Source organism: Bombina bombina, chromosome 2 (genome assembly GCF_027579735.1).
Source record: "Bombina bombina isolate aBomBom1 chromosome 2, aBomBom1.pri, whole genome shotgun sequence".
Lineage (NCBI taxonomy): Eukaryota > Metazoa > Chordata > Amphibia > Anura > Bombinatoridae > Bombina > Bombina bombina.
In genome coordinates, this window is record NC_069500.1 from 959,001,712 (window position 1) to 959,029,123 (window position 27,412).

General features: G+C 35.2%; 1 protein-coding gene across 1 annotated transcript in view; it reads right to left on the reverse strand.

Moving 5' to 3' along the window:
- Nucleotides 1-27,412, reverse strand: part of UNC5C (unc-5 netrin receptor C) — a 555,959-nt gene that overhangs the window by 206,748 nt on the left and 321,799 nt on the right. Inside the window, exon 3 of the mRNA XM_053703452.1 lies at nt 15,860-16,081. Coding sequence (XP_053559427.1) covers nt 15,860-16,081 — 222 coding nt within the window. The remainder of the gene's footprint in view (nt 1-15,859; nt 16,082-27,412) is intronic.

The following is a 27,412-nucleotide window of genomic DNA, read 5'->3' on the forward strand; positions in this document are numbered from 1 at the left end:
CATTTGTTGAAGGAGCAGCAATGCGCTACTCGTTTCTAATTGAACACTTGGGTGAGCCAATGACAATCGGTATATATATACTGCCACCAATCAGCAGCTAGAACCTAGGTTCTTTCCTAGATAAAGGATAACAAGAAAAGGAAGCAATTTAAATAATAGAAGAAAATTGGAAAGTTGTTTAAAATTGTATGCTCTATCTAAATCATGAATGTCTAATTATGACTTTACTGTCCCTTAATTTGTGACACTCAGAACACAAATGTGTGTAAGGTTCACACTTTTCTATGAAAAAATGGTGTGGTGGCCACTTATGAGCAGAAACAGCACCAATTAAACACTGCTTCACACTTTTATCAGGCAGATTTGAATGCATTGGTTATAGGAGGAAAAAAAGTAAAAATAGCATTTAAAAAAATAAATAAATATATATATCATCAGCTGCATAATAGCTGCCAAAGGTTCATGCTTTGCATAAAACTGTGGTACACAGCTCACAAAGAAAATCTGTGCACTTTTTATTTCTGGTTCAGAGGATTTACATGCTCTTTCTAATGATCTGGGCTGTCAGCACTCAGTAATGCTTCCCAGTCTCCAGATTACTGCTCATGCAAAATTGAAGCACTTTTGAGGCAGTTAGATGCTGAAGATGAATCTCAATGTGAAAGAAAGAGGTGTAATGGTTCTTAGGCTCTTGTTAGAGAAAGCTTAGACAATCTAGGGAAAACTACTCAACTAAACTTTATCCCTCTGCACAAAGGGGAAAAGCATTGTGTTAAAAATGTATTAGCCATGGAAAAAATAAACTTTATGTCTCTTACTATTCTACTATATATTGTACAGGTTCTATTATATTATGTATTATTCAAGTAAACACGTGCTGTATATTCTATAGTCACATAAATATTTTGTAAACTGGATTTAGTTTTATTTTAATTTTTAGCAGTGGTGGGATTGTGACCAGTGCCAAGTTTGAAAGAGCAGCAGGTAACTCGGGAAGGGTGAGTCAAGCCATTCAATTTCACTTTGAGATGGAAATATAAAATGCTAAATTATATATATATATATACTCTGCAATATACTTTCATTATTTTTTGTCCCCTTTTCCTGTAATTCATTCTGAAATTGTGAGCTTTTCAGTTCCTGTTAGAAATGGAAGTGCAGAACACTGTTATATACCACACAGCCATTGGCTGCACACTCTAGTGACCTATTTATAACTCTTCCTAATTGGCCACAGCAGAGAAGGTAACCTAAGTTACAACATGGAAGCTCCCATTGATTTATAGACACTAAAATGTTATTCTTATTTTGTCAATGTTTAAACAGCTAATGAAACTTTACAACACTAAGAGCTAGTGTCTTGTATGGTCACTTAGTAGTTAAGGTTGAACAAACATATTTAATTATTCTTTGATCAATGCTTTGCATCAAATTTTCTGGATGTTCTCAAAGAAGCAATAACAAAATAGAAAGAAAAAATAAATGAACAAAGGGAAAACATAAAATTGAGTTGTCTTTAAAATGGCTTCAAACCCAATTTTTTTTAAGATGCATATGATAGCACAGCATATAAATGTGTTACATTGTTATTTATTTTATTTTTTATTTATTTATTTTTGCATGTAAATAGGTTAACACTCTTCAAATTGATTTTGCAACTAGCAACAAATATATGTAGTATAATTAGAAATGTACTGCCCTGGACAATAAGGACAACTCCGGTAGCTATATTGGTGGATAGCCCAAGCCTTTTTTTTTAAATACCCTTTTTTCAGTTGCACAAAAGAAAAATGACTTTACAGGAGCAATAAACAAAAAATACTTTTCATGCACCTCTTTATAATCATGGGTACTGCGATTATTGAACCTTCGTTACAAACGTAAGGTTACACAAGATTTCACTATGGAGCCTTTTCCAAAATACATTTCAGAATCTTTTGGCTATTTGTGGAGAATAAAAAGTAAAACTAATAAGGTTCATCTTGTATACTTTCTTAGGGCCCTATGATCATAAAAGGAAAGGAATCACACAAAATCTTTATAATTTAATATAGGAGTCTCTCCCAGTATAGTGAGTTAAATAGTTCTCAAGGTAAAGTTTATGTTTCTAAAATGTGTTTAGGTACCTAGCCATACTGACAAAACCTCTTAGATCATCTCACCTGAGAGGAGAGCTTCAGACCTACAGGCCCTAAAGGAGAAATCATTTTAAAAACTCCTTTACCCAGAATGTTGTCAAATTAAATAACATTTTGACAGAGACTTAACGGGTGCTGCCAAGTTGTATATAAGTGTTTGCCTCATATAGAGCAATGGCTATAGAAATGGCTTCATAAAAGCACTGTTGTTTTTAATATTTGTGTAACAAAATATATGTCTTATGCTTTGTGAGCGCCCAAAGCCATTAAGAAATTGATCCCCAGTTGTACCTGGCATGAGTTTATGCAAATTCAGAACATAAACGCCACATACTGGTCAAAAAAGATGTTACACAACAAATGTATTAAATGGAAAATCACTAAAAAAGCAAAGCGATCCTATGCCCAAGAAATTTACCTCTTTAAGGGCCTAATGATAATCTAAAGCTCTCTTCTCTGGCGAGATGATCTATTAAAGGGACAGTCTAGGCCAAAATAAACTTTCATGATTCAGATAGAGCATGTAATTTTAATCAATTTTCCAATTTACTTTTATCACCAATTTTGCTTTGTTCTCTTGGTATTCTTAGTTGAAAGCTTAACCTAGGAGGTTCATATGCTAATTTCTTAGACCTTGAAGCCCACCTCTTTCAGATTGCATTTTAACAGTTTTTCACCACTAGAGGGTGTTAGTTCACATATTTCATATAGATAACACTGTGCTCGTGTACGTGAAGTAATCTGGGAGCAGGCACTGATTGGCTAGACTGCAAGTCTGTCAAAATAACTGAAAAAAGGGGCAGTTTGCAGGGGCTTAGATACAAGATAATCATAGAGGTTAAAAGTATATTATTATAACTGTGTTGGTTATGCAAAACTGGGAAATGGGTAATAAAGGGATTATCTATCTTTTAAAACAATAAACATTCTGGTGTAGACTGTCCCTTTAAGTCTCATCAGCACTGTGAGGTCCCAAAAATAATTTTAGAAAGGCGAAAATTTTACTTGATACTGGTTTCTATCACTATGCAGGTTCTGGATATGAAGGAGAGACACCTATATAACAGTATAATGCACAAAAGCTCCAAACAGTTTACAAGATTTATTTCCAACGCAGCAAGTTTTTGATCATCAGGCCTTAAGTGATCTGTCTGTCTGTCTATCTGTTAAAGAGATAGTCTAGTTAAAAGTAAACTGGCATGATTCAGATAGGGCATGCAATTTTAAGCAACTTTCTAATTTACTCCTATTATCAATTTTTCTTTGTTCTCTTGGTATCTTTATTTGAATGTAAGCATAGGAGCCGGCCCATTTTTGGTTCAGCACCTGGGTAGCGCTTGCTGTTTGGTGGCTCAATTTAGACACCAATCAGAAAGGGCTACCCATGTGCTGAACCAAAAATGGGCAACCTCCCATACTTACATTCCTGCTTTTTCAAATAAAGATACAAGGAGAACAAAGAAAAATTGATAATAGGAGTAAATTAGAAAGTTTCTTAAAATTGCATGCGCTATCTGAATCATGAAAGTTGTATTTTGACTAGACTATTCCTTTGAGCACTACATTTGAATAGAACCTACTCCTTTGAAACTCTTGTTTTCATACAGAACATAAATCATTGGTCTAGACCTGTCAATTATTTTGATATAAATACATATCATTTTTAAAATTTATTATGATTTCATATAACTTAGTACAAATGTACTTTAATTCCATAATAGAAGTTTTATCTGTATTTAACTTGCATGAGCAAGGGATCTGAAGTAAAATAATATAACAAAAAAAATAGCCCATAAAGGGACACTGTACCCAAAAATTTTCTTTCGTGATTCAGATTGAGCATGAAATTTAAAGCAACTTTCTAATTTACTACAATCATCAAATTTTCTTCATTCTCTTGGTATCTTTATTTGAAATGCAAGAATGTAAGTTTAGATGCCGGCCCATTTTTGGTGAACAATCTGGGTTGTCCTTGCTGATTGGTGGATAAATTCACCCACCAATAAAACAGTGCTGTCCAGAGTACTGAAACAAAAAAAAAAGCTTAGATGCCTTCTTTTTCAAATAATGATAGCAAGAGAACGAAGAAAAATTGATAATAGGAGTAAATTAGAAAGTTGCTTAAAATTGCATGCTCTTTCTGAATTACAAAATAAAAAATTTGGTACAGTGTCCCTTAAGGACAAATACCACTGAATCACCCTAATTATTCTAGAAAGCTTTACAATTAAAACTTTTTATCAAACTGCATGAAATGCAAATATAAAGTTTTTTTTTATTTAACCTATTTTTTATGCATGTGCAGCAAGTTTATATATTTCTATGGATAGGATTCAGCACTAATGAGGGCTGAGATGACAGTGCTAGGTAACAGAATAAGCTACAGCTCAGAAATAGCATTCTGTGAGCCAAAAATCAAACTCATGCTATACAGATTTCTATCCTAAGTGTCTTCTTATATTTCAGCAGTAATGTTTGATACCTTATTCTAAATCACTAACAGTTAATGATATTACCCTCTGGGAAAGGATGGCTCCATTAATGAGAAAAAAATATTTTTAAAATTAATAAATAAAACGGCAATAATAATAATAGATTATTGGCTAATTGATCAAGTTAAATCTATTTTTTCAGGAAAATGTGTCTGCTTGTTGAAAGAAAAGAGCATTTTCATAGTTGCACTTGAAAATTGTTTCCAGAGGCATTTGGCAGCAGTGCAATCAAGAAAGCAGGTTATGAAAATATAGACCACGCCCATGTGGTACCACCTCAAATTCACCGAATGTCAATTGCACATAATGGGCTAGATTATAAACTGAGCGCAAAATATGCCATTCAAAGTGAGACCGGCAATAGGGTACTGACCTCCGTGGGTATGATGCACAGTGGACAAGCTGGCGACCTCCAGCTCACCATATAGAAATTCAATATTCCACAGCACCATATGTCTGATAAAAAGTATTTTATTGAAGCATAACAACAGCACAAGTATGCTTGTGCTGTTGTTATGCTTCAATAAAAGACTTTTTATCAGACATATGGTGCTATGGAATATTGAATTTCAACTTAGTAATACCAGCATACGCAAATGTGCGCCGGTATTACAAGTTAGGTGCAATGCAAACACGACCTCGCTTTTGCATTGCATGGAAGCTTTGCATTCACGAGAGAGCACTTCCATAGGCTCCAAAGGGAGTCTCGTTCTCATCCCGTGAGACACGGCATAAGAACTAGCGCAGCAAATAGGGTAAGTCGTGCAGCGATGGGCAGCAGATTGTAAATATATATATGTATATGAATATAAACATATATATTTATGTGCTAATACTGTATGTGTATATGCACATATTAACACATACATATATATGTATATATTCATATACATATATATTTAAAGGGATAACACAGTTCCCATAGACCACTATGTAAAGGCACTTTTCAGTGCTGTTTTTTTCTAACACCCCAAATCCTCCACTTTTAACCCCTAAAAACAGCTTAGTGCAGTTTTATGTTAATGCTCATAAGTTTTTTTGTTTTTTTTTAAAAAGCATTACACAATTTATTTATTTATTTTTGTGGGGGGGGCAGTTGGGGCACATTTTAAAGGTTAACCAGAGGACTGACCTTGTAATGGCTATTTATTATCACATGCCTGTAAACAGGCGAATTTGCCTGTTTACGGGTGCATGATAAATTAGCACTCAACTTGTAACTAGCCCAATATGAATAAATATCTTGTATTATTGTATTATTCTCTCTAATCTTTAAACACTGTAGGACATTTACAAATGCTAGTTCCCCAAATAAAATGTTACTACTTTTTTTTTGCTGTTTTAATGTAAAGTGCATGAGATTCTGATTTTTACAAAATTCAAACAAATATTTACACAAAATTAACAAAGACTTAATGTCTCATTCCCATAGCCACAGACATTAATGCCACACACTTCAGGATAGATTTTTACAATGTGAGACAACATCCTGGGCCAATTATACAAGACAGATCGTGTTATTATTTTGCATTACAAAATCATATTAAACTGAAAATACAGTCTCAGAATATTTCCGCTACTAACACATTTCCTCTCTGTGCAAATGTATGAAATAGAACCAGTTTTACTTTTCCACACTGAGACTAGAATTATGTCTTCTAGAATTATTTTCTTGAGTAATTATAAAAAGCAGAGGTACATATCCCATGGCAGTTACCTTCTGTCTTTCAAAAATGCTGAGATTTTATTAGATATCAGCAGTAACCTGCTATGTTTTCTGCAGTTGGCATAAAATAAAAGAGAAAAGTACATATGACCTGGTCAATGCATGAAATAATAAAAACTAAAAGATTGTACAGAAGTGAGCACTGTATTTGTGGTATATGTAGAACAAAAAGATCAGATGCACATACAGTATATTCCTATAAACATATAAATATACAGTGTGATTTAGAACAGCATCAGTACCGCAGGAAAAATATACACTCTGACATTTTAACAGTTGGGCATAACATTTTATTGTAATGAGTTGGAATTGGAATTGGACTTTTTAATGATGCTACTGACAGTGTTACAGACATTTCACTTAAACCTTAAGGGAATGAAATTTATTAACATTCACTGGAAACAAGTACTACGTGTATATTTTACAATATAAAAAGTATGGTTAAAGAAAAAGATCACATTGCAACATTGGTGTTAAACATTAAATTACAGATCTAAATGCTGTTCTGGAAGCCTCAGCTGTAGGATAGCTACATTTTTATAAAGTGTAAATCACATAGAGATAATGAAGTATAGGTCAAATTCAACTGAAATCTTACAATAAGAACAAGGGGGCATCAAATGTATTTCAAAGAAGCAATGTTGCTATAGCATTATCATTTTAATCACTTCATACAACACATTTTCAATTTTCTATGCTTTTGATAGGTCTTAGCAGCATCTGTGCAATTTAGAGTGAGTTTGAGTTCACATTTTATGTCACACCAGAGAAGAAGAAAAAAATGATTATATTTACCGTAAGTACACCATGAGATATTGACATATAATGCATTTATAACAGGGCGAGAACTGCAAATATTTATTCCCAGTTATAAATGCAGGGCAGGAAATACCCACAAACCCAAGGGAACATATTTATAGTCTGTCCACAGCGTCTCTAAATTGAGTGATTATGTAAAATGTTTATAAGAAACTTTCGGAATTCAATATTTCAAAGAGGGTCACTTTTGCTGTTAAAGTTAGTAGCATTATTTGTTGTTGTTGCTGATATAATAAGATATCACTCATGATAGCAAAAGTGATCATTTGAATGATACCTGTATATCTGTGACATCATCCACAAAATTCAGTGATTTCACCACATATTGCAATACCCAAAGTAAATGTAAACCCCCTTATGGGAAGAAACATGCACAGAGCAGGAATGTATCCACCTTACGGACACTGGCAAACAGATTACGAATTCCAAACTCTTATGTGCATTAAAAGACCCACATATTGCTGGTACCCTACCAGTGGCGTCACTAGGGGGGGTGCGGGGGGGGTGGGCCGCACCAGGGTGACACCCTCCAGGGGGTGACACCACCAAAAAAAATATATATTTTTTTTTTAATTTTATTGAAATTCAAAGAAATACAATGTAGAGATGCATATATATGCATTTGTGAACATTAGTGGGACTTGGGAAGTTGTAGACACTTCATTTTTTTTTTGCCCCTTGAGCCAGTGCTGCAATTTCCACAAATAGTTTTCCCGGCTGCTTTTGCTTGTTTGTACTTTGCTCCTCCTCTGCCCAATTTCACTATGAATGTTGTGGGCGTGCCGTGGTTCTTGCGAAGTTGCGCTGCTAGCCTAAGCCTGCCTGCCTATCTGTGCTCACTGCTCAGTGATGTGTGGAGCAGTGGAGTCACTCACTGCTGTGCTGTCTCTCTAAACGGGAACTGGGAAATCATGAGGGGGATGCCTGGCACCTGACCGAGTATTTTTGTGTGTGTGTGTGTGTGTGAGTGTTTCTGTGTGTGTGCCTGAGTGTTTTTGTGTGTGTGTGTGTGTGCCTGAGTGTTTTTGTGTGTGTGTCTAAGTGTTTGTGTGTGTGCCTGAGTGTTTTTGTGTGTGTGTGTGTGTGTCAGAGTGTTTTTGTGTGTGTCTGAGTATGTTTCTAAGTGTGTCTGAGTGTATCAGAGTGTTTGTATGTGTGTGTCTGTGTTTTTTTGTTTGTGTGTGTCTGCTTTCTGGGGGGAGGGGGGGGTGACACCATAGGTTACCACACCGGGTGACACCAACCCTAGTGATGCCACTGTATCCTACACAGGGCAATGATTGTAATCCCATATAGCCAGTACCTACACACAGTGCAGTGACAACCCCCATAACCCCTGTACAGCTACTACTCCACATTTGCTCCATGGAGGGCAGGATCATGAACTGATTTTTAAGTAGTTCACAAAAAGAATTATAAGCAATCCCAGATGCTAGAGAAGCATATTTAGACATAGGCCAACAAGAACCAGCTAGAGAGAAAGGTAACACTGGATCTCAGCGGAAACCGATACCACTGTAGCTTAATGGAGACAGGTACTGCTGGAGACTGGCAGAGACAGGTACCACTGGGGCTTGGTAGAGACAGGGATATCAAAGCACAGCAGACAGGTAACACTAGAGTTTGACATGCTGATAACGCTAGAAATCTGCAGGCAGGAATCTCTTTGAAGTAGGTTGCAGTAGGAAACAGCAAACAATTGACTCTGGAACATGGCAAGTAAAGCAAATATCTCTGGTACACTAAGAATGGAACCTATCTGAGTAAGCTCACGAGGTAAGAGCAAGCTGTAGTTACACTGAAGCAGGCTGTAACTCTAGAACGCTGTGCAGGATAACTTACAGCAGGCTGAAGCAAGAAAAACAGACCAGAGGCCAGAGTCAAAACCATCAAGTACAATAGGAACAAAACCAGGATACACAGAAGCTTAGTCAAGGGCAGGCAATGGGTTGGTAACAATCAGGCAGTCATCGCACATGGCACAGCCCAAAAGTCGGACTTTGTTGTAAAAGTAAAATGAAGTCTGAATCTGTTACAGTTACACACACTTTTATACACATCCCAGGGGGTAATTACCTGCTGCTCAAGTTACACTGACCCTGTTATCCGGTTGAATGGTAGATATTGGCCCTAGGGAAATATGTAAACTCACGTGGGCCTTTTCATGTGGCCGGGCATGCAAAAGGATGACATAATATTATACATGACTAAATTACCAATAAATAGACACTAAATACCTCTGTTTTAGTGCTGCCATTTTCCAGGTACCCTTTTGCAACTTATCTGTATCCTCCCGTGTTTGGACTTAATTTAATCCGAGTTTCACCAGCATCAAAAATATATCCCCATGGATACTGAATATGTTTTCGGAGAAGAGTTATGGGCATAATTAATTTCTGAATATTGTGGATAGATAACTGGTTTCAGGCAGGGGGTTGGCTGGGAGAATCAAAACTAACACTCACCCCAAGCTTTGTTAGGCCATAAAAACTACTAGAGACACACAGACCAGGTTTCAGCTTTTTAAGCTAGATACATAGTTCTAATAAGGTTGATCAAAGTTACACCATTTGGTTATACCCTGAGTTTACATGGAGTTTTATTAACCCCTTAACTGCAAATAGAAAAAAATAGCAAACCTAATGCTTTTGAATGACACTCTATTTGAGTAAAGACAAAACCAAATTATGTTTTAACAGAGGAACACTCATAAAAGTTTTAACAAATATACAGAGTGAAAATATATTCAGAGATTTTTGTTTTTCATATTTTTGGTGTCTATGGAATATTCTCTATCTTGTCAGCTATAGATTATACCGTCTGATATTGAAACAAACATCAGAAACCTTTCATCTTCTATTTATACCTTTCTGTGGTGATGGCTAAAGATTGGATTATTAAAGTCAGCATATTGTTGTAAATAGAAATTTCCAAGTTATTAATGTTTTTTGCCCAGTATTTACACCCAAAGGTATAGATTCTGTATTATTAACAAAAAATAAGTTTATTTCAGCTGTACATATTCTAAACATTTGCCTCTGTCCACAATGCTATATCTTGGGTTTATTGCTTTTCTCAATCTATACATCCTCAGTTGGAAAACTTATATCTTATATAGGGTTTCATTACCACTTATATACTTAAATCACAAAAATGTATTCATCTTCTTCTTTCCCTCTTTACTAAGCCAGGTCACCAACTGTGTTTGACATTTCTCTTGGATATGCTTGCATTACATTAAGCTCAATCTTTCAAAAACAGATCCTGTCCTTATTCCCCATATGTCATAAATACCCCACACCTTGTAATTACAAAAAAATTCTCTTGTGTTGCTATAGAATACTATTATCAGCCAAGTCTAAACATTTTAATAATAAATTAACCATTACAATTTGCGATATTGCAATTTATTTCAGTAGCCAAACACCCCCAACCATTTGCCTTATTTGGAGGGGCCAAACCAAGCTTGAGTCTGCAGACAGCAAGGCTAGGTACAGTCATAATGTTAGTATAGAATGGATTGTTCTGCAGCTGTTATCCGTTATAACCAGTTAGGGACAAAATATGTTGCAGGGCTAGTCTTGAGATGTCTGCTGTGTGTAGTTCAAGTTCTGAGATTTAGAAAATCCACAATTTCATGAGCTAAATTAAATGAAAAGGGGTGAGATACATAGTGAAAGTATATTGCAAAGGTGTTTTATTAAAGGGACATTGAACCCAATTTTTTTCTTTTTCAATTTTAAGTAACTTTCTAATTTACTCCTATTATCACATTTTCTTCATTCTCTTGGTATGTTTATTTGAAAAGCAAGAATGTAAGTTTAGATGCCGGCCCAGTTTTGGTGTCCTTGTTGATTGGACAGCACCAATAAACAAGTGCTGTCCATGGTTCTAAGCAACAAATTTGCTGGCTCCTTGGCTTAGATGCCTTCTTTCAAATTAAGATAGCAAGAGAACAAAGAAAAATTGATAATAGCAGTAAATTAGAATGTTGCTTAAAATTGCATGCTCTATCTGAATCATGAAAGAAAAAAATTGGGTTCAGTGTCCCTTTAAGGGTAACTAAACTTTTTATATACTATCCCTTTAAAGTCAAGCATTTTATTTCCGACATATTAAACATGTTAAAATCATTTTTAGAATATATATATATATTTTTTAAATAAAGCTGTTCATTAAGGAATCTTTTAGTTCACAATAGATCCAAGAGATAAATGGCTAATAAAAACAACTCCATCAACTCTATTGGTTTACAGAGACATCCCTCCTCCACATGCATGAAAACAAATTCAACTGTAATAAGGGCAGATAATAATAGCAATAAAAAAACAAAAACAACTATATTTTAGACTCATCTATATTTTACAAAAAGCTCATATTTTCTATTGAAACAAGAATACAATACCCTTTGTTTAAAGCTTGATAAAAAATTAGACCGGTTTGACATTTTTTTCCGCAGTAGAATAATTGCTATTTTTTTGTTCCTTCTACAGCATTACAATGTCTTTGTGTAATATTGTACTTTCTATAAGCCTGTACTCAATTTGGAGACATAAAATGCATGCAAATATTTTAGTCTTATTTTTCTATGAAACTTTTAATAAGACAAAAGAGTACCCTTTTGTGCAAAAACTGTGGTAAAAAGTATATTGGTCTATCATTTATGGAATTTTTTATGATTTTAATCTACTTTTTGTTCACTTCCCTTTTATTATTCATGTATTTGTTTCTTATAAACATCTGTGCAAACACTGTGATATATTGTGTTAGATTATTTCCTAACAAATGGCAAACACTCCTCAGTTTAGTTGCGGGTGTTCCACAGGTGGGACAGAGTGGGAGGAGGCATTGATACAAGTGTGTCATGGGCAGACTCAGGGCAGGGGAAGATGGAGTCACAAGTGGTCTGAAGGTAGAACCAGCTGGCCTGGGGATATGGTTAGGAAGTTGTCGGACGTAGTCTGTCTAAAAGGACAGGGGCAGGGAGTAGTAATTTATTTATTTTTTTACCCTCCTAGGAGCAAAATAGAAGATTGTGGTGTTTTTGCACCACTTGCTCCCCCTAGAATCAACACAGATAGATAGATAGATAGATAGATAGATAGATAGATAGATAGATAGATAGATAGATACAGTGGGTGTTGAAAAGAATCACACCCCTTGAAAATAATCACATTTTGTTGCTTTGCAGCCTGAAATAAAGACAGACACAGTTTTTGTTAATCCAGTTGTAATTACTCAGTGCAACTTATGACATCCAAGTGAAAGATATATCACCAACCTGTCAGGAAAAAATAAAGACAATAAAAAAAAAAAAAAAGACAATTCAAAGACAATTCAAAAACTGAGTTGGAAAAAGGATCACCCCCTTGTGTCAGTATTTTGTTGAACCACCTTTTGCTTTAATTACAGCCTTTAGTCTGTTGGGATATGTCTCTGCTAAATATGCACATCTAGACTGTGCAATATTTGCCCACTCTTCTTTGCAGAACTGCTCCAGTTCCATTACATTTGATGGTGACCGTTTGTGGACTGCAGTCTTCAAGTCATGCCACAGATATTCAATGGAGTTTAAGTTTAGGCTCTGACTAGGCCATGTAAGGACATTCACATTTTTCTCCTTCAACCACTGTGTGCTTTGAGTCATTGTCATGTTGTGGCCTCTGAATCTCCTAGGTGTGTTATGGCAAAGCTCAGTCGTGACTGCATGTGGCCTTTCTTAAGGAGTGGCTTTTTTCTTGCAACCCTCCCATGCAAGTCACCTTTGTGGAGATTTTGTGATATTGTTGTCACATGCACACAATGACTACTCTTTGTCATAAATTCCTGCAACTGCTTCAGAGTTGCTGTGGGCCTCTTGGTAGCCTCTTAGACTAGTTTCCTCCTGGTTCTTTCATCCAGTTTGGAGCAATGTCCTGATACAGAGAGGGTCTGGGTTGTACCAAATACCTTCCACTTCTTAATAGTAGACTTCACTGTGCTTCTAGGCATTGATAAAGCCTTTGATATTTTCTTGTATCCATCTCCTGACTTGTGCCTGTCTACAACATTATTCTGGAGATCTGTTGACAGTGCCTTGCCACCCATAGTTGATTGTTTGCTTCAGTTGCACTACCAGGGACTGAGATGCTCCTGGAAAGCTATTTTCATGCTGAGCTAATCAATATGCCCCCAGCTGATCACAGTAGATGGTCAAATGGCTTTGTGTGTGTTGTTGAGAAGGTAATTAGCTACACCTGATTGAGTTTACAAGTAAGTTTAGGAGGGGGTGATCCTTTTTCCAACTCAGTGATTCTGTTTATGAATTGTCTTTATTTTTGCCTGACATGTTGGTGTTATATCTTTCACTTGGATGTTAGAAGTTGCACTGAGTAATTACAACTGGATAAACAAAATTTGTGTCTGTAGTTATTTCAGGCTGCAAAGCAACAAAATGTGATTATTTTCAAGAGGGATGATTTTTTTCAATACCCACTGTAGATGGTAGATAGATAGATAGATAGATAGATAGATAAACACATAGTTACATTATACATAAATTCATATATTAATCTGTGAATTATAGTGGTAATAAGACTGAGAATTCCTAATTATGTGCCTGTAGTTTCATTCTGAATCCCCCTCAAGCAGTCTACATGACATCACTGGTATGCCCTTTCCAATAGCACAATAACATAGCGTTGGCAGGTCCTCCTTTGTAGTCAGCACTTTAACATTAAATTGAAAGGCACAGTAGCATATCCTCACAGATGGCAATTATCACTCATTCCAAAGCTGGCCAAATCTAGATAGTTTTGTGTGTTCCTTCTCCTGAGTAATTCTACAAATCCTGAACCTGTTCTTTGCTGCATTAGTAAATTTTCACCAGTAATTAAAATCCACCTACATGTAAACAAATAACACATGTGCATCAGTTCAGCATTAAATTTGCCATATTTTTTTCTTTTGAGGGTTGCTTAAAATTATTAGAAGAAGAAGACACAGGGGGAGATATAAAAAACAAAAAAACATTTGTCATATTTAGAAGTTTTTCCTTTTGTGTCTGCAGCTCTCTTTCTTATTTAGCTTTCTTTTAGGAGCCCGTTGGTAAAGCTCAACATCTTCACACTGGGCAAAATCAATTTGGAGCTCACTTACGCTTGCACCCTGTGACAAAAGTGGTGCCATTCAAAGATCAGTCACATTGCCATCTGTTTGAAAGTTGTACAATGCCCTTTAGTTCAGCATCTACCACACAGAGCAGGAGCTTCATATTTGTGCATAACCCTTAGGAAAAATATATAGCGATACAACAGCTGCAAAAATGTAAAATGCAGGCACAATAAACCAAAGAACATGATACAACTGTCAAACAGACAGCAACACCACTGCTTCTGTGACAGGATATGTGAATGATGGTGATTCGCCCTATTTGAAGTAAATATGCACTTGTAAAGATTTGAAATAGGTGCTTTGAAGAGAGCTGAAGACAGCATGGTGAGCAGTAATCATGCTATTATTGTCTAGCCAGCAGTTTTCTGTCCCTTTAAAGGGACACTGTACCCAAAATGTTTCTTTTGTGATTCAGATTGAGCATGAAATTTTAAGCAACTTTCTAATTTACTCCTATTATCAAATTTTCTTCATTCTCTTGGTATCTTTATTTGAAATGCAAGAATGTAAGTTTAGATGCCGACCCATTTTTAGTGAACAACCTGGGTTGTCCTTGCTGATTGGTGAATAAATTCATCCACCAATAAAAAGGTGCTGTCCAGAGTACTGAAACCAAAAAAAGCTTAGATGCCTTCTTTTTCAAATAATGATAGCAAGAGAACAAAGAAAAATTGATAATAGGAGTAAATTAGAAAGTTGCTTAAAATTGCATGCTCTTTCTGAATTACAAAAGAAAAAAATTGGGTACAGTGTCCCTTTAAGTCACTTTTTCTTAACATAACATAAATGAAAATGTTTATTTCTAAAACAGTAATTATCAGCTGAAACCTGACTACCACAAACATAAACTACAATGGGGTATTATATTGGACAAAAGAGAAAAGGGAAAACAACAGTTTCAAAAATATATCAAGCAAATCAAAGTACTCAGTGGAAGACAACATATTTTGTAAACCTGAACCCTAAAATAAAAATGTAAACATATTTATACTTTCCAATATTTCTTTTCTTTATTTGTTACTGGAAGGCTAGAGATGGAGCGTCACTCAGTACTGTCAGGATCAGGGTAGGGAAGGGTAGACTATATGGGCTGAGTTCTAAGTGTTTCTGAATGGGGCTTATTTAGTTTTATTAAGGATAAAACAGTGCAATATACAAAAATAAATATTAAAATATTTTGGATGGAAATATCCTTTATTTTTTTATATTGCACTGTTTTGTCTTTGCACTTTATCACATTTATTATCATTATATTTTTATTGTGAGTCTTTTGTATATTTATTATTTATTAAGGATAGTCAAAGAGTTGGTAGGAACAGCAAGAGGGAGAGAGAACTGGGATGTCCTGTCAAATACAGACCTACAGAGGGTGACAAGATAAGGTAAAATTAATTTAAAGAAAACAAAAGTCAACAGTCTGGATAGGAGCATTCTGGAATTGTATTTAGTAGTTTTTCCTTACATTTTGTATCCCCAATCTTACAGTACCATTAACTTGCTACATACACAAAGCAGAATATGGCTACACATACCTGAGGTTTCATCTACTCTCTCATCCACAACATGGTCCTTCTGATGTACCCACTCACTGTTGCACTTAAAGTAGATTTGTGTAGCTGGGCTTGCCTTGCAGTATAAGTTCACAGGCTTGTTCTTCACTATATAGGCTTCTTCTGGCTCAATGAGAAAATGGGGTAATGGCTCTGGAGGGTCAGAAGGAAAGGTTTCTGGGAGCTCATGAAAGAAATCATCATCTACAAATAGAAAAAAAATGACATAAGATTTATCAATGGAGTATATGTTTAGTAGTACACTCATATATGTGTTAATAAATCATGACATGTTGTAGAACAGTGTTTCTTAAAGGGACACTGTACCCAAAAATTTTCTTTCGTGATTCAGACTGTGCATGAAATTTTAAGCAACTTTCTAATTTACACCTATTATCAAATTTTCTTCTTTCTCTTGGTAACTTTATTTGAAATGCAAGAATGTAATGTAAGTTTAGATGCCGGCCCATTTTTGGTGAACAACCTGGGTTGTCCTTGCTGATTGGTGGATAAATTCATCCACCAATAAAAAAGTGCTGTCCAGACTACTGAAACAAAAAAAAGCATAGATGCCTTCTTTTTCAAATAATGATAGCAAGAGAACGAAGAGAAATTGATAATAGGAGTAAATTAGAAAGTTGCTTAAAATTGCATGCTCTTTCTGAATTACAAAAGAAAAAATTTGGGTACAGTGTCCCTTTAACTCCAGTCCTCAAGTACCCCCAACAAGCCAGGTTTTACTAGAGCATAGGTGAAATAATAAGCTTATTAAATTAGAGCAGGTTACTATCAATGGTTACTGATCATCTGATTATTTCACTTGTGCTCTAGTTAAGATATCATGAAAATCAGGCCTGTTAGGGGTACTTAAAGGGACACTAAACCCCAAAATTTTCTTTTGTGATTCAGATAGAGCATGCAATTTTAAGCAACTTTCTAATTTACTCCTATTATCAAAATTTCTTCAAATCTTCAAATCTTTCTTCTTTTAGTATCTTTATTTGAAAAGCAAGAATGTAAGTTTAGATGCCGACCCATTTTGGTGAACAACCTAGGTTGTTCTTTCTGATTGGTGGATAAATTCACCCACCAATAAACCAGTGCTGTCCATTGTTCTGAAACAAAAATTGGCTGGCTCCTTAGCTTAGATGTCTTCTTTTTCAAATAAAGATAGCAAGAGAACAAAGAAAAATTGATAATAGGAGTAAATAAAAAAGTTGCTTAAAATTGCATGCTCTATCTGAATCACAAAAGAAAAAAATGTGGTTCAGTTTCCCTTTAAGACTGGGGTTGAGAAACACTGTTGCAGAAAAATAAAAAGTTTAACAGCTTTTTTTTTTTTGCCCTACAGGAATACATGGCATCGAGTCTGGCTATGTTTGCCACATTGCTATGTGACATTATAATGAAGTTGTTTAAGAGCATGTCCTCTTAGTTGGCTGTGTATGCAAGATATAAGTGTTTTTTGGCTAAACTTGCATTATCTTTTAGTCCAGGTATACACCACTTGAAAAGCATATTCAGTATAGTTTATCATATATAATTTGCTGTGGTTTATTAGAGACACACTGTAGAATATTGAATAGTCACTCTCCTGGAACGGCACCTTAATGCTGCACTTCAACTCTTAAATGTTAGAGCATGTCATTTGTAACTATAATGGCCCTTTAAGAGAAATAAGCAAAAGGTATTTATTGAAACAAAGTACTGATAACCAAAACAAAATTCAGAGCAAAGCAATGCATATACTATTTGGTCTCTTTTTATCTCCTGCTGTTGGTATATTTCTGAACCAGCATGTGAAAAGTTTCCAAAAACAAAAGAAAAACGAATTTGATGTCTGACCATTGCAGGGTTGGTTATTGTTACAAGGACACTAGTTGAAAAACAAGTACTGCAGGTGAGCAAATTGAATGTAATATTTCCTATTCTGGTATACTATAGTCAAAAAAATAGAAATGCTATTTCTAAAAAAAAAATAAAAAAAAAATAAAAAAATTCTAAATGAGTAAAAAAAAACAACAAGCTGGCAGTAACCTTGGGTTTATGAACAGCCATAACAATATAATTACTGAAAGATCAATGGATTCATTTGACAATAAAAAAAACAATCTTTTATGTGAATGCCATGTTGCCTGGTATTATGAGAACAAACAGCTACAGTATATTAATAGTTTGCTATCTTTATATATCTATACTGTATTGAGGCAAACCTACATATAGATTATTTTCAAAACATGTTTATGAGTAAACACATTAAACAGGAAAAGATGAAAAACATGGACATGTATAGTGCTTTTATAATGATAGCATAAACAACTTTCCATAGATAAATGTATTTAAAAATATTTTTTTTTCTGTTCTAAACGCTTGGATCAGAACCAGGACACCTGTATACCAATGAGTGTCTATTTATGTTCTAGGAAAAGTACTATGAGCATGGGTGTCCATTTAAAGGGACAGTCAAGTTAAAATTAAACATTCATGATTCAGATAGGGCATGGAATTTTAAAAAACTTTCCAATTTACTTTTATCATCAAATTTGCATTGTTCTCTTAATATTCTTTGTTAAAAACTAAACCTAGGTAGACTCAAACTGATTTCTAAGCTCTTGAAGGCCACCTCATATCAGCGCATTTTGATAGTTTATTATGTTACACACTGCTTGTTCATGTGTGCCATATGAATAATATTCTGCTCATAAACCTACTCAATAGCTGGGAGTTTAAACCTACCAACTGACCATCTGGGAATCTAGATCGCAACAAGGAAGAAAACTATGTAAACCTATGTCTATCCACTACAGTATGATTGAAGGAGCTCTTCCTCCAGATTAAGCTCCACATATAATGAAATGGGAGGAAAGACTGAATATCTCTATCCCTACTCAAATTTGGCAGTATACCCTCATGCTCACCAAAAAAGCCATTCACTGCATTACACTATACAAGACCTACTTTAAGCTTCTTACACATTGGAACTATGTCCCCGCATGATTAGCCCAACTTTTCCCCAATGCCTCTCCTAAATGCTGGAGAAACTGTTACCGTATAGGAGACATGACACTTATTTGGTGGGATTGCCCAAAACTTAAACCCCTATGGAACACTTGCTTCACAACTTTAGCCAGATTAGAGATATCCCTCACCAAGTCACCAGCTGTGGTCTTGCTACACATAGGTACATGCACCTTGCCTAAACATCATAGCTACTTGTGTATTTATCTCTTCTCTTATTATTATTTACAATTATTATTGGTTATTTGTAGAGCGCCAACAGATTCCGCAGTGCTATAAACAAAGGCAGAGTACAACAAAACAATTATAGGGATCAAATGGGTAGAGGGCCCTGCCAAGAGTCGCACTGTTGTAGTCAGCTCTTAAGAAGGTGATCTACAAACAGCTGGACTCTTAGGCATAGATGCTAAGAGGGTTCAGGGGATAGCAATGGAGGAGAGGAACTGGTATAAAGAAAGGTAAGTGTAGGTTGTATGCATCCCTGAACAGTAGAGTCTTTAGGGAGCACTTGAAGCTTTTAAAACTAGGGGAGAGTCTTGTGGAGCGAGGCAGAGAGTTCTACAAGATGGGAGCCAGTCTGGAAAAGTCCTGTAAATGGGAATGTGAGGAAGTAACAAGAGAGGAGGAGATCCTGAGCTGATCGAAGGGGACGGGAGGGAGAATATCTGGAGACAAGTTCTAAAATGTAGGGGGGAGCAGTGAGTGCAGTTGAGAGCTTTGTATGTCAGAGTGAGGATTTTGTGATTAATCCTAGAGGCAAGAGGAAGCCAGTGAAGGGATTGGCAGAGAGGTGCAGCAGATGAAGAGCGACGTGTAAGGAAGATGAGCCTGGCAGAGGCATTCATTATGTATTGTAAAGGAGCTAGGCGGCAGCTGGGGAGACCAGAGAGGACAGAGTTGCAATAATCGAGGCGGGAAAGGATGAGAGAGTGGATTAAAATCTTAGTTGTGTCTTCTGTAAGGAAATGTCTAATTTTAGAGATGTTTTTAATGTGGAAGTGGCAAACTTTAGCCAAGGATTGAATGTGAGGAGTGAAAGAAAGATCTGAGTCAAATGTGCCCCCGAGACATCGGGCATGTGGGGTAGGGGTATTGATGGAGTTATCAACAGAGAGATTGCGGGTGGAGATTTTGGAAGAAGGGGGGGAAAATAAGGAGCTCAGTTTTGGAGAGATTTAGTTTGAGGTAGTGAGAGGACATCCAGGAAGAGATGTGAGCAAGACAGTTAGTGACACGGGTTAGCAAGGAAGGAGATAGGTCTGGTGCAGAGAAGTAGATTTGGGTGTCGTCGGCATAAAAATGATATTGGAAACCGTGGGACTTTATTAGGGAACCTAATGATGACGTGTAGATTTAGAAGAGAAGGAGACAGAGGACAGAGCCTTGCGGTACCCTGACAGAAAGTGGTGACTGGGCAGAGGAGGCCCCAGAGAAGGCATAAAACTTTCTATTGCCAGATAATAGAAGAAAGACGCTCCCCCTACTTGGCCCACCATAATTAACACAATTGCCTACATATACTCCATGGAAAAAAATGTTTTCGATTCTCTTGAAAACTCTGACCTCTTTGAAATGATCTGGGCTGATTGGAAATCTGCATTTAATACTCAATGGCTTCCCAACACTGACCTTTAATCTATAGATGAATCCCCATTCAAACTCTTTCCCTATAAATCAGCATTTTCACTAACAACAACATCCCACTATTCTTGACCATTACCACTTTAACCTACCTGCAACCCCTTAATTCTCCTTATCACTCCCTAATTACCTAAATCTACTTATTAGATGCATCATATATTACATTAATAAGCAATACCTTTGTATTATTATCTGTTTTTGAGGGACTTGTTAATCCCTATTATAATTTGATCCATGTGGCTGTGTACTTAAATGTATAATGTTACACTTTATTCTTAAAAAAAAATAAAAAAAAATGTTTGAAATAAATAAAATATTGTCATTACTGAAAAAAATACAAAATAAATAAATAATATTCTGTTCACTCCGGTTGATTTATTTATGAGTCAGGTTGGCTAAATTGCAAGTCTGTCAAAAAATTGAGATAAGTGGCAGTCTGCAGAGGCTTAAATACAAGATAATCACAGAGGTAAAAAGTATATCAATATAACAGTATTGTTTATGCAAAACTGGGGAATGGGTAATAAATAAAAGGATTATCTATGTTTTTAAACAACACAAATTTTTAGTAACGTATGGTTGTGTGTCCATACTTGAAGTCATTAAAGTATGCTGTGCAAAAAATCTATATCCTAAGTAACTGAACTGATTTTAAATATTAAAGATGGATTACACACAGTACTAAACAACTGCCAAACTCTAGGTGTGAGTAGATAGGATAGATAGATAGATAGATAGATAGATAGATAGATAGATAGATAGACAGAAAGTTAGACAGGCAGACAGAGGCACAAAAGAGAGAGAGAAATGATTATGCCTCACAAAAAAATACTTTGTATGTTATTATTAACAACACCAACACACAATAGCTCATGACTGCACTACTCACTTATCGATGTAAAGGCGCTGAAACATTCTGTAGATTGTATACAAAAAATATATGGGTCAGAAATGAAAAAATACTAGTTAAAAACACCTTTGTCAGAATAAAATTGAATCTCTCTTCCATTATCTTTCTCTTTGTGCACTCTTATTGGAATTCAGGTGCCATTTATGACTCTTCAAATAATTTGATTGAGTTTGAGCAAAAAATGAAAAATAAAAATATAAATCCAGTTAATTTTACTGGCTGCAATTCCAGAGGGTGTCAGCAAAGTGCTATAAACAATGCAATGTACCACTAGAGAGAATACTAATTTATTACTAATAATTAAATTTATAGATTTTTTTGCTCATAATTCTATGTCTAGTTTGTGGCTGTCCAACATTTACCACTCCACAAATGTAATATTCTATTGAAGTTTAGCATTTATTCTCTATATGATAATTCACTTTATATTGATTTCAAATACGCTGTAGCAGGACATCCAATCCCAATTCTGACAGCATAATCCCTCATTTGATTTGTTACTTCTATAATCATATACAATGCCTGAGGAATCTAATTATCAGTAAGTAACCAAAGCAATTATGAATCTCACAAATAAAAAAGAGGAATTCAATCACACAGTATTTTATAATTATAATGCATCCAAGTAATATGTGATTTTTAATTCATGTAAAAGACTCTAATGCACATTTTTGTGAGTCTTCTAGACAGTGTCTTGTATTTCATTGCATTTTGGTGCAACAATGATGTTTTGAAATTCATTATGGTGTTAAATTAAAGTAATCAGCTTATATACTTTTTTAAATTATTGCAATGTTGTTGTATTTGATACTGTACAATATTTAGCGTTACTATATAGAGAGACAGACTGGCTAATTTCCCGCTGAAGTAATGGATGACCATATGGGAAAACATGGTTTTTGTTGTCTCTCCGCCTCTTTGGCATGCTTGTTATATTTATGCTTGGAAGCCAGGCTTAATTGTATTCTACTCTTACGTCCCATGCAGAAGAAGCTAGTGCTGCTCACCACACAAAGAGGAATCAGCAGCCAAACCGGGGGATATTAAGTTAAGAGGCTTGATGTGGTCATGTGGCTAAAGGGTGGACTACATGGCTGTTGGTTGATTAGATGCCTTATGTGGTTATGTTGCTGACAGCCAGGATGTAGCAGTCAGTATATTGTCTGGTGGGTATGTTGTCATGGACAGGACTACCTGCTAAGGAGAAGATCGAGGGCATGAAGGGTTTTTAATGACAAAGCACCATGAGTTATATAACCATTTGCAAAATAGTTCCAAACACAACACTTAGGTGACACTCTTGTGAAAGAAATTTTGTCAAAATTTGTAACATTCACATCTGATTTATCTTGGTAAAGTACCTTAACTGGGCAGAATGAAAAACATCTTAGAAACCTTTCAGAATTGAACAATTGGTTGGGGTATGGAAGTTGTGGGAGCTCTAGAAGCGTAATCTGCTAACATCACTTTGCCTGGAATACTTTAAATATTTCAACATTATGAAATCTGTAATAATTATATGCACCACGCTAAGATCTTGATAACATTGCAGCGGTAAACTTTACCAACAGGTATTAATAAGAAAAAAGTACAAGTAGACTTTAAAATCACATTTAGTACTTTGTTGTAAAGTTTATAATGGCAATAGAATATAGAACATTTTTTTTTTTTTGCATATTTAAACAACCGTTTGAAAACTCCTACTACCCTTTTATAATCTCATGGCGCCTGCTTCGCCTCACGTTTTTAAAATAATTTATTGAAGGGACATTAAACTTCTAGGTACATCTATATTACCAGTTTTTTCACAGCTGTACCTTACACTTTGTATTAGCTTGCGCAATAGAAAGCTGAAGAGTTACATTTTTGTACTTTTTTTTTTTTACTCAACTTCAAATACAAATGTAAAAAACAGAGCAAAGTAGCCACTGTGAAAATGTACAGGTCCTATCCTGTATTGTGCATAATACAGCTTGTCAAGAAGACAAAAATATCACTGTGAATGTGCATCGCTTCTGTCACTGGGTACAAAAATACTAAAATTTCAAAATGGCGGCGCCAAATGTGTAGATGCAGAACTTCCCTAACCAGAACTTTTGAAGGGTTAAAATAAGAGAATAGCTTTAAAGAGAGCTGCAGAAACAGTTGAAAACATTAGCATAATGAGTAGCAGTGGTACCCAGAAATTTAATTTCTCTTAAACAAATACCCACTATAATATATATTTTATTTCTTATGCAACCTGATTGTAGATTCTTCTATTAAAAAGTGTGCATCTATTCATGTCTGTCTAAAAATGAATGTTAGCGCATTTCTGAAATGACAACTAAATAACTGCCAGTGTTTTATTGTAAAATATAGTATCCATTACACTTGTTTGAATATAAAGCATATTCTGTTGAAATGGAATTTACTGAGGAATACTTCAACTTCAATTTCAAAATGAACAGTTGCAAACCTAATTTTATCTGCATCCGCTTTCTTATCACTCCGAAAGATTATGATGCATTGCAGCATGCTTAGCGGAGTTAACTGTGAGTTACATATAGTCTCTGTTTCACATTACAGATGTAGAAAAAAATTATTATGCAGTATTTAAAAAAACAAAACAGGAGAAGCAAATCTATTTAGGCATTTTTAAACATGTATCTATGTTTGGCGTTGGTAAACTAAGGAGGGCTGTAATTAAAGGACTGTAGCTTTAAACTAGAATTAATAACTTTATACGTATAGAAAAAATAATAATGCAGATCTCATGTACTCCATATAGAGGTCTTTCTTTAGCAGTTCATGAATTTATCTAAAACTCAGGGCCAGATTACGAGTGAAGGGTAAAATTGCGCTTTCGCAAGGGCGAAATTTGTGCTCCACTCATAATGGATCTAGCTGCTTTTGTCTATGATTTTAAGTCCTAAACTAGTCACCTGGTGACTTTAAAGCAATATCTTCTAACTGTTGCAAGCCAAAAACTTAGCTGGACAATCAACTTTTAAAGGATAGACCCAGTAGAGTTTTTCAGCTGTAGCTAAGGATTCTGGGAAGTGACAAACAAAAAAGGATACACACTTAGTGAAAGTGTGACACGTCATTTGGCGTCTCTTCTCCAGACCACACTATAGATATGCATACTTTTGAAAATTGAAAGGGAGCAAAGAGTTTTAATAATCTGCTTCGGAGATCATGAATAAATATAAATTCCCTACTATATGCCAGTGCAGACTGCTAGCAAGGTTTGCCAGGTGGCCAGTATTAGCCCAGTATTTTAGCAGGCTGCCCAGTAAAATCACAAAAACACAGGACACTTAAAGGGACACTAAACCCAATTTTTTTCTTTCATGAATCAGATAGAGCATGCAATTTTAAGAAAATTTCTAATTTTCTCCTATTATCATTTTTTCTTTGTTTTCTTGCTATCTTTATTTAAAAAGCAGGAATGTAAAGCTTAGGAGCCAGCCTATTTTAGGTTCAGAACCTGGGTTACACTTGCTTTTTGTAGCCACCAATAAGCACGTATAAACCCAGGTTCTGAACCAAAGATGGGCTGGCTCCTAAGCTCTACATTCCTGCTTTTTTTTTTTTTTTTTTTTTTAAACGAACAAGGCAAGAAAACAAAGAAAAATTGATAATACTGGGTAGATTTATCATAGTGCGAGCAGACATGATACGATGTAGCATATCATGTCCGCTGCACATCGATAAATGCAGACAGCATAAGCTGTTGGCATTTATCATTGCACCAGCAGTTCTTGTGAACTGCTGGTGCAATGCCGCCCCCTGCAGATTTTCGGCCAATCGGCCGCTAGCAGGGGGTGTCAATCAACCCGATAGTATTCGATCGGGTTGATTTCTGTCCACGGCCTCAGAGCCTTAGACCGCTGCTTCATAACTTCTGTTTCCCGCGGAAACAGGGGCATCAAGCTCTATACAGAGCTTGATAATTTGGCCCCTAGGAGTAAATTAGAAAGTTGCTTAAAATTGCATGCTCTGTCTGAAACATTAAAGAAAAAAATTGGGTTTAGTATCGCTTTAAAGGGATAGAAAGCTCAAAAATTAAAAATGCACGGGTGCATTTCAATTTTAAATAAAAGCATTTTTACAATATACTTTCATTAGCAAAAATGCTTCTAGTAAAATCTATTACTGTTTTCCTGCGCATCAGTATTCAAACAAAACACATTCTCAGAGCAGTAGCTTGTGTGATACAAATGACATTTTCAGAAGCAATGCACACCACTGCCAGCAGTCTGAGAAGGTGTGGTGTTTGGATATGTTTGCTAATGAAATTATATTGCAAACATTTTTATATTTCAAATTAAAATGCTCCCTTGCAAATTTCAAATTTGACCTCTCTATTCCTTTAAATTAAATAAAGTTATTCTTTTAAAGTCCCTGTGTTAGCTAAACATAAAAGGGTGTTACAACCAATCAGCATCCTGCATCTCTGCTGTAGCTGTGGTGAGATAACCATTGCTTATTTTTAATGGGACAGACACAGTAATTTATATACAATTTTAAAAATATACATGTTTACTCTTAAATTGAGCCTGAGCACTGATAAATTCAAATAAAAAATAAAAATAAAAAAATAAACTGGATATACATTCCACTTGTGGCTAGGACAGTCATGTATATAAAATATACATAGTTATTTATATTATAAACATAATTAAAAAATGAATGTGGTGCTATAAGTGAAAAATATTTGTACAAATAAAGACCTCTAAAGGAAAAAAATTGTGCCAAAAAAAGAAAGCATAGGTAATGCAGTCAGAAGAAAACACATATGATTTAGTGGATATCGAAATGTGATTTAAAATAATCCATTTTTAATATATAAGAAGATTATGAATGAAAAAAAATTAATATCATGTGTATGTCATCTAAATTTAAGGTGAGCTTTAATCATTTTTAATTACAAACTCTATTACTTAGATGAGAAAAAGTTCAGCTGCAATATTAGCAGAAGGCTTTAATAATACACTAGATCTGGAAACACTGAATAAGCAAACATTTAGCAATTCAATCTGCATGATATAATCTTAAATTAATGTATTAATAGTATGCTTCCATATTTATTTATGCTAAAATAACCACAGCAGATTTTACCAATAAAAACATTGTGTTTATTTCAATTTTCAGTGTTTTAGAAAAAGCTGATAGTAATGTCTGTTATGTTGAAAAATAGGTTTAAATGGACATTTTAGTCACAATTTATGCTCATTCTATTATTTTTTTTTCTGATGTAAATGAGTAGATTCTTACAAACAGCTATGAAAACAATGTTCCTGCACCTTTTGGCGCACAATACTTGGCAACTTTTAAAAAAACTTCCAGGGACACTTCGCCGCTTAGCCACTCCCATTTATGGTTTGCATAGCTCCACCCACTCAGATTGACTTCCAAAACAAGCACATACAATTCTAGTAGTATAATTTAGCCATACTGATTGCTTAAAAAGACAGGAAAGATTAAATTAAATTAAATGTGTATGCTTACATACAGAGCATGTACTTTTTAAATTCATTTGTACTTTGTTCTCTTGGGTAACTTTGTAAAAAAGGATAAGGATATGTACGTATCCTGAGCCAGCAGCAATGAACTACTGGGAGCTAGCTGTTGATTGGTGGCTACACACATTTTACTTTTGTCATTGGCTCACCAGATGTGTTTAGCTAGCTCCCAGCAATGTATTGCTGCTCTGGGACTGACTTTATCTATGTGTTTAAACACTTTGCAGAGGTTAAACACATGGCTATATGCAAGTAAAAGTGCAATAAGAAAATTGCTATAACTTATTAAAATATAACCACTATGCAATGTTATAGCCCTTTAATGTAGGTTAAAGCATCAAGCTCCTCATCACTTCCCTTACTCTCAAGCAAATAATTGGCATAGAAAGAACAATTTTGCAGCAAGAACCTATAATAAGCAAGCAAGGGTTAAATTATTAACCCTCCAGCATCTGT